The sequence below is a fragment of the Uloborus diversus genome, chromosome 2, assembly GCF_026930045.1.
Source record: "Uloborus diversus isolate 005 chromosome 2, Udiv.v.3.1, whole genome shotgun sequence".
NCBI lineage: Eukaryota > Metazoa > Arthropoda > Arachnida > Araneae > Uloboridae > Uloborus > Uloborus diversus.
In genome coordinates, this window is record NC_072732.1 from 80,303,474 (window position 1) to 80,322,827 (window position 19,354).

The 19,354-nt window shown below is 34.2% G+C and overlaps 1 protein-coding gene across 1 annotated transcript in view; it reads left to right on the forward strand.

Moving 5' to 3' along the window:
- The window catches only part of LOC129235251 (protein PALS1-like), a 185,400-nt gene that overhangs the window by 34,632 nt on the left and 131,414 nt on the right, over positions 1 to 19,354 (forward strand). The window contains exons 2-3 of the mRNA XM_054868959.1: positions 5,307 to 5,446; positions 12,133 to 12,190. Of these exons, the coding sequence (XP_054724934.1) occupies positions 5,307 to 5,446; positions 12,133 to 12,190 (198 nt within the window). The remainder of the gene's footprint in view (positions 1 to 5,306; positions 5,447 to 12,132; positions 12,191 to 19,354) is intronic.

Genomic DNA, 19,354 nt, shown 5'->3' on the forward strand with positions numbered 1-19,354 from the left:
TTACAGTTTGAGAGCTCAAAACACATTTAAAGGGGGGCTGTTTTGAGGGGTATTTTTCTCAGTTTTTTGAGGGGGGCTCTTGCTTTTTAGGGGGGGCTCCGCGATATTGAGGGGTGCGCCCATGCCCTTAGTAGGTCCGGCCCCTTTGGGTACGTGAACGATGCCACACGGACTAGAATAGCCAGATGTTATTCAAGGCCATGCAAGTAGAGGGGATTCTGTAAATGACTGGCTGTCTTTTGAGAGTACGCAATATCTGGGAAGGTTTGGTCTTGGAGAAAAAAATCATAAGGACCATTTTTACAGAGAATTTTGAGATCTACAACTTTGGTGTGCGGTACTTTTCGATAAAACTTACCGTTTTTGAGAAAAATCCAAAAAATCTAAAATTTTGACCTTTGACCCCGAATAACTTTTTTAGCGCACATGGGATCGATGGGGACTTTTGGCACCTTATTTGTAATAGTAAGCCCAAGGTCCCTACAAAAATTTAGCTTTCCCGGAATTTTTGTTATTTGATCACTATTTTTATGTCTAAATTGACCGGGCTAATACGAAGCGCAGGAAATTTGCTATCCCCCATTTTGGTTCTTGCAGTAAATATGTTGTATTATAATTTATTCACTTCCAGAATGCTGAATTAAATGTTTTTCTAAAATATTCTTTATTATTGAAGAGAAAAAAAGCGCATCTTAGGAAAACAAAGTGATTTTGATAAGAAAAAAAAATAATGATGTTGGGGAAAAACTTAAGTTTCTTTCCAAAAGAAATCTTTGAATTAAAAATTTTCAACACAGTACAGCTAAATTGTTTAGCTACTCCGCCCTATTTCTTTTCTTTTTTCTTATTAATTTTCTTTTTTCCAGTTCGTCTGAAAGTAAGACTGTCTTCAAAATGCTACTCCTCCGACTCTCTCCCTCTCTCACCGCCAAAAGCATTACGGAGCATCTCAAATTTCGTTTCCAGGTCTTCAATTTCGCAAAATTTCCAGGGAAAGTCCTCGAATACCAAACAACATCGCTTGAAACTGCGTTCGAAAATCACCCAAAATTGCGTTTTTGGATCTTCAATTTCGAAAGATTGCTGCCCTAATGTTACCAAATATGGTCTTACAATCGCGTTTTTTAAGTTTTCAATTTCAGAAAACATTCGAGCAAGGGCTTTTGAACAGCCTTCCTTTAATATCATTAAAATTCAGGTTTTTAAAACATGACTTACGTAAAATTTAAGTGAACTAGCATCTGAACTTCTTCTCCTAATATCATAAAATATTGCTTAAGTTTTTAGGGATTTAATTTTGAAAATTTTTCCCAGGGGGGAGATCCAAAATCTCCTTCCCGTAAAAATCTTCAAAGTTGTCTACATTTGCGTTTTTGGAAGTTCAATTTCAAAAAATTGGCGGAGGGAGGAGGAATTGATTTCTATCTGTTTTACAAAAAAAAAAAAAAATCTGGTAGAATCCCAGAGTTTCCCCCATTTCTTATTCTAACGTCAATAAATATGGCCTATAATCGCGTTTTAATGCTTCAACTTCAACAAATTTCCCCGGAGCCCCTTGTACCGTTTTCCCCCATAACACCACCAAAGACCATCTAAAATTGCCTTTTTAAAACTACAAATTTCAAAAATTTTAAAAGAGAATTTTCTTTCAATGTGCCTTCCTAAAAATATTTTCTAGTTGCACCACTGCTCCTGTTGTCACATTTTGACAGGCATAACTGCTTTATTAATTATTTATCATTTAGAGATTAAATACTCACACTTAACTTTGTATTAACGTTATATTTTATATAATTATTTGGCGTTAACTTTGATATTTCAAACATTTTTCTTTTTCCAAAATGCATTATTAGCATATCAAAGGAGATGCTGAACTCTAAATAATTTCGAGATATGAAGTAAAAACGTACACCATATTTTAAAATTAAATATTCACACATTATTTTTTAAATAAATTAAATGACAAACGTATTTTTTCCATTATATATTTGTTTACAAAACCTCTTTCCAGTTGTTATTATATTTTCCCCGACCGCCAGAGCATAAAGGCGCTCAAAAGACATTTGCACGACGGCGCCGATCAGAGTTGGCGCGGCTCTGCTTGTGCATTTTACAAATTTTTATATTGTAACAAAAAATTAACATTGTCTCAAAAGCTTAGACACAAACGAAATAAAAATTAAAATGAAACAGTTTTAAAAACTGCTTGTGCATCCATTCTTCTTTATTCATAAATACGAGTTTCCATCGAAGAAACTAAATCTTGCATGGTTTGAGACTCAATTTCGTACCATACTTCCTTAATAGATCTCTAAAGTTCCGATACAGAAGTGTATTGTCTACCATTGCTGTAAACTTTGCGACACATGATGCCCCAAAGATTCTTCATAGGGTTGAGGTCTGGGCTACAAGCTGGCCAATTGAGAACTTTTATATTATTTGAATTTAACCAAGATTTTGTGTTTCCTGCGGTGTGAATCGAAGCATTGTCTTGCTGAAATTCCCACTGAGGGCCCCCTATAAGCTCAGAAAATGATAGGAGATTATCCTCTAGTGTCTTAGTGTAATGCTGTGATGTTTGGCGATCACTGGTAAAGGAAGGTCAAAGACACTTGTCCATTGTAGCAAAACGCTGCCCAAACCATCACAGAGCCACCACCTTGTCGGCGACTAAAAAAACATCTGGGTTCCTTCTGTAAGTCATGCCAGTACGATGTCCAACCATCTGGATCATCCAGATTCCACTTTTTTTCGTCGTTAAATATTACTGATATCCATTTCGATCCATATGACACATGATTTCGAGCCCACAACATGCGTTGTGATTTATAATGTGGGTTTAGAGCTGGTTTCTTTTTCATTTTGCAGTGAACCATTGTCCCTGTTTCCAAAATTCGTCTACGAATCGTATCCTTTGATACCGAAAGCCCCAAGGAGTTTTGAACTTCACGAACAGTCATTTGTTGGGTACTTGCTAGTCTTTGGATCTGACGATCATCCCGTTTATTCGTCACACGCGGCCTCCCAGATCTGCGTTTTGCTTTATAATTGCAGTGACTTGATAAAACTCGATAAATAGATTTCTTTGATCTATTAATAATAGCCGAAATTTCAGAAACAAGCTTACCTTCAGCTTTCAATTGCCAAATCTTAGTTACCTCATCTGCTTTAATCTGCTCAGCTCGCAGCATCTCGACTACCAAGTGTTATCGTTCGATGACCTTAAGTACAAGAGGTCTGTGATGTCATCTCTTTTAAATATGCATGCACGAAAAAAAAATCACAGAAACTCGTAATAGTGTCTAAACTTTTGCAACAAGCAAATTTCTATTTTAATCCAAAACAGTATTGTTAAAGCATATCAAACAATTGTATTTTGGTTATAGTATTCCAAAAGAGTTTTTGAATATGTTTGCAGACTTTTGTATTTCTACTATCGCAATTCTAAATTCTATAGCTGAAGAACGTCATTGTCTAAACTTTTGCAGCGCAGTGTATATCAAAGAAAAATGCATAACGTAATCAAAATTTACTTTTCTCTTGAAACTATAAAGCCTTAACTTTCAAAAGTTAAAGCTTTTAGAGCATTTATTCTTTCTCTCTCTTTTTCTAGTACTCCGCGGTCCGTAATATTGGCTTCTCTAAGAGATTCGTATTATAATGAATATGCAGGATTTTACTAAGAAAAGATGTATTGTGTACTTCAATTAATCAATAAATAGATGAATTCGTCATACATTAATCAGAAATAATACATTTTATTTATAATTAATGTACAGTTTGTAAATATTTTGTTTTCTTTTATAAAATGAGGGTCCCGATAAAATAAATCGCGTCACATGAACTAGGACCGTTACTGGCACAGAAAGTTTGAAATTTATCCACTGCTCCTGATAAAACACAGAAAGCAAACTCAAGGATGAGTTTTTATTCATAAGGGGATCAAATAAGATTAATGTGTTCTCGGATATCTCTTTTTTAAGATTAAAAGGCCAGGAAAAATTACTGCTGTTTCCGTCATGATCATTAATCTCCGCTTTGCACAAAACACATGATCCAAATAAATCATGACACTTCAGACACTTCAAGATGCAGTGGAAGTGTATGGCACAGAAATAATAAAGTTGGTATTATTTGAACATATAACTGCAAAAATATTGTAAATACATGGTTTGGATTTTCTTTGTGACTGCTACTAAGCAGAGAACCACGCGAATAACGTAATAATGGGAGATCCTTGTATACATAACAGCCAAAATCACTGATCGAGTAACGCTCTGACGTCACCATCATTGAAGTTATAGGTAAACATAAATTACTTTACAATTGAGAATGTTTATTGAATTTTGCAGAGAAAATAGCTGAGATTCCTGATAGGTTTTTTTTTTCCCCCCAACTGTTGCCAATTTATCGGCACTAAAAAGAGTTCCTGTACTTCGACCTCGATGATTTTGCCAGAAAGGAACAATTGCCCAAAATTATGCTACCCAAAATTTCAACGATCAGAATATCCACTAACAGGCAGTTGCTTCATTCAAATGAAAAAGCAATTTTCACCCGTCATACTTTGATGGGTGGTTTTCTGGTATTTAAATAAGTAGCAATTGAATAGCCACAGTGAAACATGTTTTTTGGCACATAAATCATTTGCCCTCGTCCCCCCGTAATGGATTTTCTTTTTCTTAATTTCTAGTAAAAGGAATTAAAGAACTTTATAGTCCCCAGACCTTATTTTTGTTCCTAATAGGCAGAATTTCATCTCAAAGGTTACAATTTACATTAAATTGAAAAGAAGTGCTGGAGCTCAGCTCCCGTTAGTTCCCAAGCAAATTAAGTCGTGGCTCAAATGCAAAATGAAGGTATAACTCTTTTGGCAAGTTTCCTTTAAAAATTTCACCACGTTACAACAACAAAATTCGCCAAGAAGGCGTATGTTTGCCAAGAGCTTTTTAAAGCTCGTTTTAGCACTGACAATTAATAATCCTCAAAAATAGAGAGTAATATACATCTTGCTAATAATTAATTTTCAATAATGATAACTTATGATTACTTAAGTAGCAAAAACGTCCTCCGAGATAAGGACTTTTGTTTCTTCTCAACATCGTAATTAAGGTTATTTTACTTGAAAAGGATGCATGATTGGTTATTATCATGTAACAATTTCTTTCACAACCATAAGTTAATTCATTTTGCATCGCCGTTATTATTTTAATTGAGATGAAATCAATTAACTTACAGGCATTTTGTTGTTATTGTTATGCATAAAACCTACTTGGGGATTAAACAGGAATTTTTTCTCCTTTCAGGTTGTTCTCCGGACAGCTGTGGGGAGGGGGAGGGAGAAGGCCCTTCCGTCCCTCCAGACGATGCGGACGAGATCGCGGATGTGAACGGCCGGATCTTAGATGACTGGCCGTTGCACGAAATAGCTAACTACCTTCAGAGGGTGAGTTTTCCTTCCCCCTTAATTATTTCTGTGCTTTGGTGCAGCAACAACTTTAGAAAAAAAATCAGTTTTGCAAAAAATGGTCGTGAAATTTCTTAATTTTTTCTAGCTCTATCTAATTTTTGTGCTCCAATCCGGCGAAATTCTGAACACTTCAAGGGATTATTGCAGCAATGCGGAGTTGGAGGGAGAATGAATGACTCTAATTCCAGGACTTTCAGGGCCTTCGACTCCGACTTCTGAATCCCTAAATTTGTCCCATTCTGACTCTAATCCAGTCAAATTAGGTCATGACCCCAACATTAAAATTAAAAAAAAAAAACCTGCTCCTATACCAAGTTATTCAGTATCATGAGTAGATAACATACCAAAAAGTCCCAAGAGTTTGAGCGTCGCCGTCGGTTTTGGGAGTTAGCAAGGGAGAGGGAAAGGGAGGTGCAGTCTTTTGGAATTTAAAACCTTCGACCTACGACTCCGACTTCTTTAGTCCAAAATCAGTCTGCAACCATGTCTCTGACTCTAATTACGCAGTCTTGATTAAAAAAATCAATAATTAAAAAAAATACTAAGATAAAATATGGGATAAAGAAATAAAAGGTAGTATTGGGTTCAAGTGAGTAAGTATTAAGTTTTTTTCCTCTTTTCAAAAAAAAAAAAAAAAAAAACATCTTCTCTGTTGCGTAACTAAGACCTGTGAGTTTGTATATTTCACCTAATGAATTATTTATGAATTGATGCTCAGGGTTCGTACGCTCCGGGAAAACCGGGAAAACCTGGAATTGTCAGGGAAAATGAAACAGCTAAAAATGTCAGGGAATTTTCCAAATTTGCCCCCCAAATTTTTTTTTCCAATTTTTTCCCAGGGAATTTTGCTTCATGAGATCTAATCTTCCTTTTTACCTATTTTTCCTAAATTGTAAAAAATTTGAGGTAAAATGAAACTGGCAATTAAAGTGGCGACCCAAAAAAACTTTCGCAGCCGCCATTTTTGACTCTCAATAGTTCTCAAGAAAATAATTCCTCGGGGGAATAGGAATTATGCACAAACTCAACAGGGAAGAGGACAATTTACTGCTTCGGAAGCACAAGCCTGAAAATGGGGGTGGGGGGATGTGGGAAAATCGTTTTTTTTTTTTTAAATCGGAAAGTCTTTTAAGCTACGTGTGAAACGTAGTCGCCATTTTTGGTCACTCACAAGATAGAAGTTGACACGATCCTTAAATGCCTAAGTTTTCAAAAGCAAAGCATAATTGGATATTTTCTTTAATTGCAAATTAATGAAAGTATCAAAAAAATGTGCTGAAAATTGTTTTATTATTATTATTTTAAATAATTTTCTTGAGAAATGAAAAATTTTGTTCTTAAAACTTATCTTATCTTCATTGCATTGGATGCAATTTGTGCCAAAAACTTTTCAACTGAATTGTAGTTCTATGAAGATTTATTATTTTTAAATTGTTTTCATGCTATAAATTCAAAAAATTACTTCTTTTTTGGGGGGGGGAGGGGGGCGCAGCCGCCATTTTTGGTCATTCCCAAGATGGAAGTACACAAGACTTTTTAAGTGCCTAAGTTCCCGAAAACGGCATTGGATGTTTATTGCTATGCAAAGTATTGAAAACAACGCAAAATGTGCCTTTTGTTGAATAATTCATAATTATTTTCTTGAAAAATGCAAAGCTTTATCTTCAGAACATTTTTTTTAATTCTACTTAGACTCTTATGTGCTAAAATCTGACTATTTCGTCTTAACTTTATTAATTATTTATAACTACTTTTATGCTACAAATTCAAAAATCTACTTATTATCTTAAGTTTTTACTTAGTCGCCATATTTAGTCGTTTGCATGATGGAAGTAGACGTAAACTTCCAAAAGCAGAATTGGATGTTTATCTCTATGTAAACTATTGAAAGTAACATAAAATGTGCAACAAATTATGAATTTTTGAAAATTAATTATTTTCTAGAAAAGAAAAATTTTAATGGGAGCATTCTTTAATAAGCAAAAGAAAAAAAAAAGATTATTGGCATTGGCCTATAATCGGCGGATGTTGATTTTTGTTATTATGCATTTTCTGGTATGGCGAGCGATGCAACAAGTAATCATATTTATACTGAAAAATAGTTTTGTATTTTGATCAATATGTTTTGTGTCATTTACTAATAAGAAAATAAAAATAAGTATTGTGAATTAAAAGACCAAAAGCAGATGCTAAAAGATTGCTGCACGACTACAGCAAAAGGCTAATATTACGCATGACACATGACATCGAAAAAATGCTAAAATAAGTTGAAAGCACTTTGTTTTCACTAATTAGTAAACCAATTAAAACAATTTTGAACAAAGTGTTTAAAAAAACTTAAAATTTGGGAAAGGAAAAAAAATCCAAGATTTTTTTTTTTTTTAATCTAAGGAAAAAAGTTTCGGTTCTTCCGCATTGCTACTTTAAACAATTTTAATTATTTTGAAAATATTGCTATTTAAACTTAATTTTGAATGAAGCGAGTAGCCCGGAATTTTCTAAAAAACAACCTGGAAAAGTCAGGGAATTTTTTTTAACCACAAGTGTATGAAACCTGATGCTGTATAACCTTTTTAAAAATGCATGACCTTAAAAATAAAAGGATAATTATTAATTGCCCCAGAAGTGATCAAGAAATGCCCCCAAGAGTAATTTCTTATCACTTAAAATTTGTAATCTTTTAAACTCTAAGTTTCTAGGGAAAAAAGGTTGCATAGGATTTATCTCATAAGTCATCAAACTTTTTCCAAAAAATTAACTACGAGCTTGATTTTTTTTTTTTTTTCATAAAATGGAGTTTTTTTTTTATCGATAATTATCCTGGTTCAACCTAACAAATAAATTTTCAAAATTTCAGGCACCTTAATGTTGTCTAAGAATTTATTGTTTCGCGTTGAATGTGAATTAGAAACCGGTATAAAAAGTTTCGAAGATTAAAATGCAAAACTTATGAGACCAGAAAATAAAAGAATACGAAATGAAAAGGCAGGGCAGAACTTTTTAATTTCAAAATGAACTAATCTAGTTTTTTCAACAAGAAGGACTTGTTCTTTTCTAGTTTCCCGAAGTAATTACTTTCTCGATTTTTTTTTAAACTTAAATTGATTAAGAGTCGCATACAAGAGTGCTTTCAAATGATATAATTACAATCATCAAAAGAACTGTGTTGCTGAAACGAAATTAATTCATAACGAAAAAGATAAGTAAACCGAAAGTGACTTATCGGTATTAAACACAGCATCGCGCAAGTAATATTCACCAAAATGGAAGAGAAAATTTTTATTTTCCATACAAAGAAAAACAATGGGGATGTCTTTAGTCAAAAGTACCACTTAATCGCTAAAATTGATAGAATAAAAAAATGAAAAAAACATGGATCCAGAAAATACTTTCATTTTCCCCAACATTAAGTTTATTATTATTATTTTATTTATTTATTTATTTATTTTTTAATGTTTCTAAAACAAGATGTTTCGTCGTGCGACGTCACAAAGTGAAGACAGCCAGCCATCTTGGATCGGATCGCGTAGTTGTTTTTTCTGGCAAGGTATCGCCTTTTGGTGATTTGTCACTGCGAGCAATCATTATCGCTACGAAAACTGTTAGTTAAATAAACTACTCAAATGATGAAGTGTAGCAATGTCCTGAATCTTTGTTCTAGTAACCCAAACGACTTGTTCACTTGTGACGTTAGCAGCAAAATTGAAAACAGCGACTGAACGTCTTTTCAGATAATGTTTTTAAGAGAGAAAATAAGTCAAAATAAAGAAAAAAAAGTAAGTCGCCCCATATTTTCGACCATGTTCTTTTGAAAAAAATATATTTTTGAAAAGTGAAAAACAACCCAATGTATACCATTTTCTGAAATAAAAATACTTTCAGACAGCAAAACCAGGATCGAGAGGAATAAATACTTTTATGCAGTACAGTAACAGAAAACGCAGCTTTGAAAAAGCACGGATTATCAATTGATTGCAGACACGTTTCGGTGTTTTTCTCAAATCACTTAACATCCGTAAGTTTACACAATTTTGCGTTGAAAAGGGTTCCTTGAAACCCTGAAACACGTGTTTACAATCAGTGGCGAAATTTTGCTCGCTCATGGTGCACCGATGGGAGGTCACGGGAGCTCACCTTGACCTTCCGAAAATTTCCTTTTTTTGGCAAATTTTGTCTGACGATTCGGCGAAATTATCATCCCTCGGCAAAATTTGAAGTTCGATTCTTCAAAATTGTCATCTGATTCATTAGGCAAATTATCATCATTTGGCGATATTTGGAGTTCCATTTAACAAAATTGCCATCATTTGGAGAAATTTGGAGGGTTTTTTTTTTTTTTTTTTTTTTGACAAAATTATCGTCACTTGATGAAATTTGGAGTTCTATTCTACTAATTCAGAATTTCCACCTTCCCATAAATTTCAGCTCGGAGCGTTTGTGATTTTTCATCACTTCGGGGGAATTTGAATATTAGTGAAAGAAGAAAATATAAGTACGCAAAAGTAGTACGAGCTGATTTTTCAGGATTTTGATTTTTTCCCCCCTCAGAAAACAAAAAGTGCTGCAAGTTCAGTACAGCTAAGAAAAAACGAACTGATGTGTGCATCACAAGACTTCATTTTACGCCAATTTAATGATAATAGTGATTTGGAGTAAGCAAAGGAAATATTTTTGCCCCAAGTTTGTTGCAAACTGAAGCAAAAAAAAGTTTTATACAGATTAATTTTCCCAATATTGGACATTTTAATGTGATTCAATGTTTTACTCTCTAAATGTCACCAATAGTGGCCAAAATGAAACCAGATTTAAAAAGAAAAAAAAAATGTCGCCAAGTTGGTGAAAAAACTTGGCGATATATCGCCAAGTGTTTGCTAAATTATAACACCATTTGAGTTTGCATAGAAATTAACAATGATTCTGCCCTAAAAAGGTGTAAAAGACCCCCTTTGGAACATTCGAATGCAACCAAAAGGGGAGGTGCACAACTAGACCCCATCAAGAGTCTACGTACCAAATTTCAACTTTCTAGGACATAACGTTTTTGATTTATGTGAGATACATACGCACATACATACGTACATACAGACGTCACGAGAAAACTCGTTGTAATTGCTTCGGGGATAGTCAAAGTGGATATTTAGGGTGTTTATACGTTCTTAGACCACCACGTGTGGTCGGGTTGGGAAAAAAATTTAATATTCATTCAGGAGCTAACAAAATGGAAATTAAAGCCGATTCTTTGGTGAAAATTTTTTCACGAATACAATACTTCCTTCACTTCGTAAAAAGAAGTAATAATGTGTGAGCTGGAACGGATGGCGTCAAAAGAAAGGTCTTTTCTTACAGCTTACAAAAGTAATGCATAGAAATTTAGTCATGAAAAAACATACAGGCACCCTTTTCCTCGCTATAGCCCACAAAAAAGTAAGTTTATTTATTTTTTCTCTCCGTCTGCTCGGGTTGTGTGTTGTGAACTCTAAAATTTTACTTGACCAGTAGGAAGAGAAATAATATATTGAAAATTCTTAACCAAAATTTTAAAAAGAATATTATTTTAAGTTTGAAAGCAATAATTATAATAAAGTACGTAAATTATCTAAATGTAGTTCAATTTAGAATTTGCTTTAATGCACATCCCAAACAACTGCAACAGAAAATAGACCCTTTGGGAAAGGAATTCAAATTTCCCGTTACAAATTCATAGTTAATGAAAAGTGGTGACACTATCCGACTATTTTATCAGTCAATGTATCTCTGATAAAGGGTACGAGTTGAAGATTACGAGAGTAAAATATAAATATTACTGACAAAACTGAAAAATAATATGTGATTTTTACAGAAGATTTTACACTACTTTACTATGATGAAAGAATTTTAAAAGAAACACTATAATTAGATATCTGTCACAAATTACGCTGCCTTAAATTATATCATTTAAATTAAAGATAAATCATCAATTAATGTAGTGGGGTTTCTATAATTTCAGGGCCCTAATTGATTTCAATCACTCGAACTTTACTCTTACTGTATTTTCGCTTTTACTGCCTTCATTGAAAAAATCTATTATCAGAAACCACACAAATAGTGAAATCATGATTTTTTTTTTTTTTTAATAAATGAAATTGCAATCGAAAGAGTCTATTGAGAAATTTTTTGACGCAAAAATTATTTTCCCTCGCGCCCCGTTTTTGAGATATAAGGTCTTAAAGTTTGCCGAAATTTTAAAAAAAGCTCCAGATTTAAATACTTGGCGAGAGACGCGATTTCACCTTCTGCGTCTGGCAGAACATCCATTTGCAAGCGTATGAAAGATGTCTTCCATTACTCACCGAAATTCGCTAAATTTGGCAGTTTCTAAAACATTTTGGCGGAATTTAAGATTATTATTTCTATAACGGGGACACGAGGGCAACTAATTTCTGGATCCAAAAACATGTTTCACTATGCTCTTTTAAATGCTACTAATTTATTTAGTTATTTTTTCATTATTACATATTCCATTGGTGGTTTCCTGATTAGAATACAAAACCATCTTACATTTCGAACTCAAAATTCCAAAAGCATGTTTAGCGAATTATGCAACGATTTTCCTTCTTTTAGCTGGAATACGATATTTATACCTAGACACAATCATCGTTTTAATTATTTAATTTCTCTTTCAGTGTATACAATCTAGAGCAGTTTGCCTGCGCCTCAGGCCAAAGAAAACGCAAGAGAAAGGTAAGACAAGTTACATGTTCTAATATCAGATATATATTACATTTTCTGATGCTTTTAATAATTACTGTACTTCTTCTGGGGAAATTGCTTCGATTAATTGATGCATATCGAATTGCTATTAATGACTAATTTTTTGATATGATTACGAATGAGATCAGTCGAAAGGCAGTCTGGATAAATGATCAAATTCATTTTTGTAGATTGACTAAATTAAACGTAATGTATAGATCTAATGCACATTTGCAATACTGACACATATCCAAGTGTCACGGAGCTGAATTAAGGAATTTCAATTTTTATAAACTCTGAAATTAAGTTGAGGTGTCACCCACCAGAAGGGTGTCTCCCGGGAGGGGGACTGCCCTCTCTTAAGAAAAGTTTTTTGACTTTGCAAAAGAGTTTTTTTTCTTCCTCTCTCTCAAAACTCTTTCCCTAACTCTTCTCTGTGCCTTCAAAAGTTGAAAGCACAGGATTTGATCAACATCTATTTTTTAGACATTAAAGGGAAACAAATTAATTATTTTCAATTTTTTTTAAAATGGGATTTTTAAGTAATCTCACTGTAAAAACCGCAACTATTATGGAATTTGATTTTCAAATTTAATTTCTAGCGTTGTAAAAAATACAACGTGAAAATTTCTTTAAAAGGAATTAATATTCCAATCTCTGTTTAGGGATTTTTCTCTCTTTCCATGAGGGTTGGGGGTGATTTGAAAAGATAAATTAAAAAAAAAAAAAAAAAAACAGCCGAAGTCGGAGTCGAGCGTTTAAAAATCCTGGAGTCGGAGTCGACCATTTTTCTTCCGACTCCGCAGTCCCGTTGCTGGTATTAACCAAAAATGTATAGAACTCCATGTACCATTTACCAGTGCCTGTAGTTGAGAAAATATTATTTGAGAGACTCACCGTGAGGTTTGGGGGTGGGGGACTCACCAAAAGAATATGTGGTTTAATACCAATTTGCATTACATTTACATTATTTTTGCAATTAAAAAAAAATATTTTGGGGGATTTGACACCCCCTTCCCCTACCTCCAACTAAGGCACTTCCATTTACTATGAAACATGAAGAATGCCCCAAAGAAAGATAAAATGTTATTTATTTATTTATTTACTTTTTTTTTTTTTTTTTTTTTTTGTTCCCGTTTAGTTCAGTAATTTAACACTGATTGTTTGTAGAGTTAGTTACTCTACAAGTGAGAAAGAAGAAGGATCAAGGCGAAAAATCACCCAAAAGTTTAATGTACTGAGGAAGAAAGGCTTGGGGTTTGAACTTTCAAGCGTGGTTTTCTCGAACCCTGGAAAGAAGGACTTTTCGCCTTTCTTATCTGTGTTCCTTACATGAAAGTGGCTTTTTGTTCACATGTTTGCACAGAAAAAGGTTCATGAAACTACCGGAAACGAGTAAATCGGAAACAATCAGAATATTTCCGTTTGTGTTTTAAAATGCTTAGTATGCATCTGATGCCAGGAATTCAATGACTGAATGCAGACAGGTTATCTTCTTGAGATCGGACGAGAAATATTCAAGCAACATCTAGCTAGAAACAGCAATGTAAACAAAGATTTAGTTAGCTGTTTTAAAAAAAATCAGTTTGAGATGCATTTCGTGTTTCATTAACTCGTTCCCAAACAAATTTTATTTAAAACTAAACGGTTGTGTTAACTGAATTAGTTAAACGAGTTTAACCAATAGGAATTTTTTGATAAAAGATGTCATTTTTTGCGTCAGTATTCGACAACTTATACGATCGGCAGTTATTACAAGATCAATCCAAATTAATTTAAAAATTATCGCACCATGCTATCACAAGACGAACCTACAGGGATGAGCTTTAATTAATTTGTAACTTACTATACTTCGCAGAGCTTCACTAGATAATCCTAAAAATAAGAGTAGGGAGAGAAAGCATAACAGGTATTTGCTTAGTGTGTTTTCGCACCGTTTTGAAAATGTTTATGAGGTCATGTTAAGATTGCCCTTATTCCACAAGTTCACAATCCAAGTATGAATATAGATGAGTACTGACATGTGCGAGATGGCACCTACCCGCATCGAGCATATAGAGCTGGATAATGTTCTTGTAATGTAATTTGCTAGTGATGTCGGAGTTCGAGAGATCACTAATAAATAACTAAATCGTTATCCTGGTTCCCCTTATTCACCAGGTATGAATCCATGAGATTTGTAACTCGTGGAATCACATTGGGGCCATTCCCACCGTCACTCGATAATTTCTAGGGCTCGACCGATGGCATTTTTTGGCCGATGGGCCGATGCCGATTGTTGGCCGATTGTTCAAAGATGGCCGATGGCCGATGGCCGATAGTTTTCCTCCAAATGGCCGATTGCCAATGGCCGATGGCCGATGCCGTTGGCCGATGGCAAAAAAAAAGATCAATTTGAATTCTGTTATTTTTAATTCAAATTATGTTTTTCGCGATCACGAGTTGCGACAGGACCCTACTTATTGGAGTTATTGTTTCCAGAAACTGCTCCTGACCCCCCCAAACCTGCCCTTCTCCTGGGAGGTTACGTGTGTATAGTTGTGTGGTGTGTGTAGGCGCGCATGCATATGTAGGCTTGTGTGTGCGTAGACCTGTGCACACACGTAGGCGTGTATGTCTCTCTGTGTGTAGGGGGCTTGTGCATGTGTAGGCTCGTGTGTGCATAGACTTGTGTATGCACATAGGCGTGTGTGTGTGTGAGCGTGTGTAGGACATGGACGCCACTGACCAGGAGAAGCGGATTTCGGGGAACATTGCTCAGGACCGGAGGAGCCACGCCTGCAGAGGACGGTGGGCGGGAGTGCGGCAGAGGGAAGTGGGGGGGGGGGGAATAAAATCAGCCTAACGTCAAGGACAGTCAAATGAGAACAATAAGCAATCGTGATTGCTCAAAAAAATCTAACAGAAATAAATTGATAAGATTGTCAGGGATTTGAAGGATCATTGAAACAAGTATAAGAAATACGCAAAATGACATTTCTTAGCCAAAATAAATAATCGCTAAATATTTAAGAAATGCTTGAAACGACGAGGGTGGGTTTGGTGTGACACCCTCTGATTTTGGAGTAATTCAGAACATTAAACTTCGGCCCCAACTTCAGTCTCATTTTTTTTAGTACAGAATCGCTACCACCGGAGTTTCTGAATCTACTTCACTCGGAAGAGTTTCTGAATCTACTTCAGCACTTCCGAAAAAAAAATTCAAAAGTGCCTTTGATTTCCGAATTATGTCACCATTCAAAACGTCTTTAATCAATTTCTAACATTAACCCCTTCAGACCTGGTGTCCGGTATACCGGACATACTTTTAAACAGCTGCTAATCATTTAATAATTGATTTAATTAGTTGATTTTTTTTTTTTTTTTTGTAGTTGACTCTTTACATTCTACTTATTATAATTTGAAGTAATTTTTCGTTTTGGGGTTGACAACACTGATATATAAGGTTTGAGAGATAGAGAGTGGCTCATTTTTCCAACAATGGATTTTCATTTGAAAAGCGAGGTTTTTTCCTGATTTTTTTAAAAATATACAATCTTTAATTAATAGTTTAAAACGCTTATATTATGTTTTATAATTGTTTGTAGAACATTTTATAATGAAGTTTGTTCGGTATTTTATCGTTTTTGTATATGAAATATTGATTTCAAAAATATAAGTCAGGAATATTGGGCGTGCCATAACTCTTTTAATTTTCCTCCTACAAACTCAAAATTTTGTCAATAAGATTACCCTTTACCATAGTACACTGTGTACGAAATATCAACATTTTTGGTCCAATATTTCATAATTCCGACTGAAGGGGTTAATGCTCTAAATTCTTCCTAAACAATATATAAAGCTTGAAAAAAAAATCTCAAATTTTAAGAATGGTGTTAGTTTTAAACAACTCGGAAGAACAACTAGAGTTTAATTTCAGAAATAGAGGAAGGTGGAGCGGGGGGGGAGGCACTCAAGTGTTCTCGGAAATGCAAAAAATAGTCATAAAAATAGAGTTCAAAACAATCATAAACATTGAGCAGAAAAATCCTTTTAAAACTTGCACCCGAGTTTGTTTTGACGTGCAGTGGCGGATTTAAAAAATAGCAAATGTTGCAATTGCGCGAGAGGCCCATAACCATAGGGGCACCGTAGGAGTTGCAAAAATGCTTATGATAAATGTTTTATAACTGCTGTGATAGAGAAATAGGGCCACAAAATGTATTTCGACGGGCCCCAAACTTGTTGCTCCGCCGAAGCGATACAGAAAAGACTGCATTACTGTGATTCACATTACAAATATCGAAAAATTAAAAATTACCATCGGTTTAACGGGAGTCTAACAAAATGAAACTAAACCGGTTTCGCCATCTCATATTTTTTCCGTGGCCTCCAATTCGGTAATACATCACCAAATGATCGTCAGTCTGAGACGCTATATTAATTTTCCATTGAAATAAGTAATTAATAGCCACAAAAAATGAGTGAATAGGCTTTTTAGAACACCCGATCGACCAAAAAAAGGGAAGTGCACAACTGGAACGTACGCACATCCCATATGCGAAAATTTAGCCTTCTGCAGCTTACCATTTTTGAGTTATGACTTATGAGAGATACATACGTAGCCGCAAGAAACAACGCAATAATTAAATTCTTTGGTACCTGAATGCAGAATTTAAAACTCTTTCAGGGGTGATTAAAATAGAAATTCATACTGAAATTTAAGTAAGCAATTTTATATGAAAACAATAACTCCCTTTACTTTGCATTAAATGTAAAACAACAAAGGTCCTTTTTTTTTTTTTTTTCAAAAACATCGGCCAATTCCATCGGCTTTTCGATGTTTTTTAAGGCCGATGGGCCGATGTTTCCTGCAAGTTAGCATCGGCCGCCGATGCCGATGCCGATGGATAAATTGTTGAACCATCGGCGCCGATGCATCGGTCAGGCCGATGCATCGGTCGAGTCCTAATAATTTCACCAACGTTTTGTTATAGATCTTAATGTTTTGGTGAAACAGGAGTAAGCACAATTTTTAATTTTTACATTTGATACAAGGAGGCTCCTGAGACAGACTTATTTTCAGTAAGTAACTTTGTTGCTTAAAATTTAATTTATTTGCATGCATCACGTTCGGGACATCCAAAGTCAACCTGTTGCAGCTTGCTTTATGCTTTGCGTAATATGTTTGCTCCATTAATACAGCAGTGACGAAACAAATGGTAGGTTTTGAAAGCTAAGGTTCCATATCTCATCCATAAGGAAACATCTCTCATTTGTTGAGAAATAATAATTTAAAGTTTAAATCATTGAAAAAAAAAACTACTATGTATGTGCCGATTCCACTGAAAACGGTCAGTTGGACCTGCACATGACAGTTCCCATATTTTATAAAAATAAAAAAAGAAAGAATTTTAAAAGGTAATGACGAAATTTTTCACTTATAGTCTCTTACTTATATATCTTATTACGTTTGTGATATCTTAAGCATCAAAAAATGTTGTTCATTAACCTTTTAAATTATTATTTTTAATGAAATGTATGAAGCGTCATGTGCGGGACAAAATTACCGTTTTTCGTGGAATGGCCCATTACAGTTTTTTATTTACAAGGAAAAAATACGATATGTTATTAGCCTTAAAAGTTCTGTTGACTCATTTTCAAACATAAAATGGAAGTGCTTGAATTTTTAAAAAGGCAACGTCCAAGTTTCCGCTATTATATTACATACTAGTCGCCTCCAGCAATCAGTAGATTCCTGTTTTAAAATTGAACAAAAAGAGGAAACACAATCGCATTTTAGGGAAAAGTCTTTCTCGAGTTAAACACCTCATGCTCCAAAAAAAAAAGGTGAACCAAACTTCCTTAAAATCAGCAGCCTTGGAACTACTCGAGTCACATGAGTAGTGCATATTTTCTACAAGTACTTGATTGGGTCGTTTCAGAAATTTTAAAAGTATTTTTTTTTTATGAAAGAGCATACTTAAAAACATAGGATTTGACCATTTTTGAAATAATTTGACAAAGTTTAGTATTTTTTAATAATCATTTTAATCGGTGCGCAGATTCAATTTTATTTTTTACGCTTCTGCTCATGACATCACAAGTGATGAAATGTCATTAACTGATGCCATTAGCGCAGAGTGCAATATTTAATTCGCTTCTTTATTCATATGCAGTGACAACGGTATGGTTGATAGCAAGCGTAGAGCGCATATTTAATTCGCTTCTGAATTATCATGACCTAGAAACGCGCTAGACAGCAAGCGTAAACATTCAGTGCACCAGTGGAATACGTGCCAAAGTACATCATTTGTAGCGTCATAACGACCACGCCTTGTTTGAAAAATCGGACATTTTAAAAAATTAATTACAAATTAAATGTTGGGAAAATGAAAGTATTTTCTTTAGTGCCATGTTATTTTTTTGCGCATTCTATCAATTTCAGTGAATAAAAGTAGTACTTTTTGACGGAAGGAAACAACCCCATTGTTTGAAAAATAAATGAAAGAGGCAAGTTCTCACTTTGAGAACCCTGTCCAAAATAATCTTTTGCACATCCTTTTCAATGAAAAAAAACTGTTTATTGTGCTATCAGCAATGTGACTCAAGTATTAATTCCGTTAAAAATTGTAATAAAAGTCACCCGAGACGTTATAATATAAATCGTAAAGATATGTAGATCGTTATAAGTGAAACTACCTCAAAACATGCCTGCGCTTTGCATTTCAAATCAACTGTTGTAACAAAATTCTAATCAAAAACTTTTAGCGTCAACGGTAATAAAACTTTAAACATTCTATTAAATTGAAAAGGGGTGAAAGAAAAGATAGAGGTTCTTATTTATAGTACCGCCAAAGCTGTAGAGTCGATTTCCAATAAAAATTTCATTTAGGTTTGCCAATGCTGAGAAAGATTTACTATAGGAATCTATTATTTTCAAGCGGAATACATTTCATAAAATTTTATATTATTATTGATGATTCAATGCGCACATGAAAATTATCGCTTATAAATGCTCCAAATCGCTCATCTTACTTCTATTGTAAAGAAGTAAATCCCAATAAATCTTTTTATTGTTTTTTGTGATAAATTAATGGTTGAATTGGAATGAATAAGTATTTTCAACCGTCTAATGAAGTTTTTAAAGTTCTAGTGTGTAAGCGAGATGCAAAA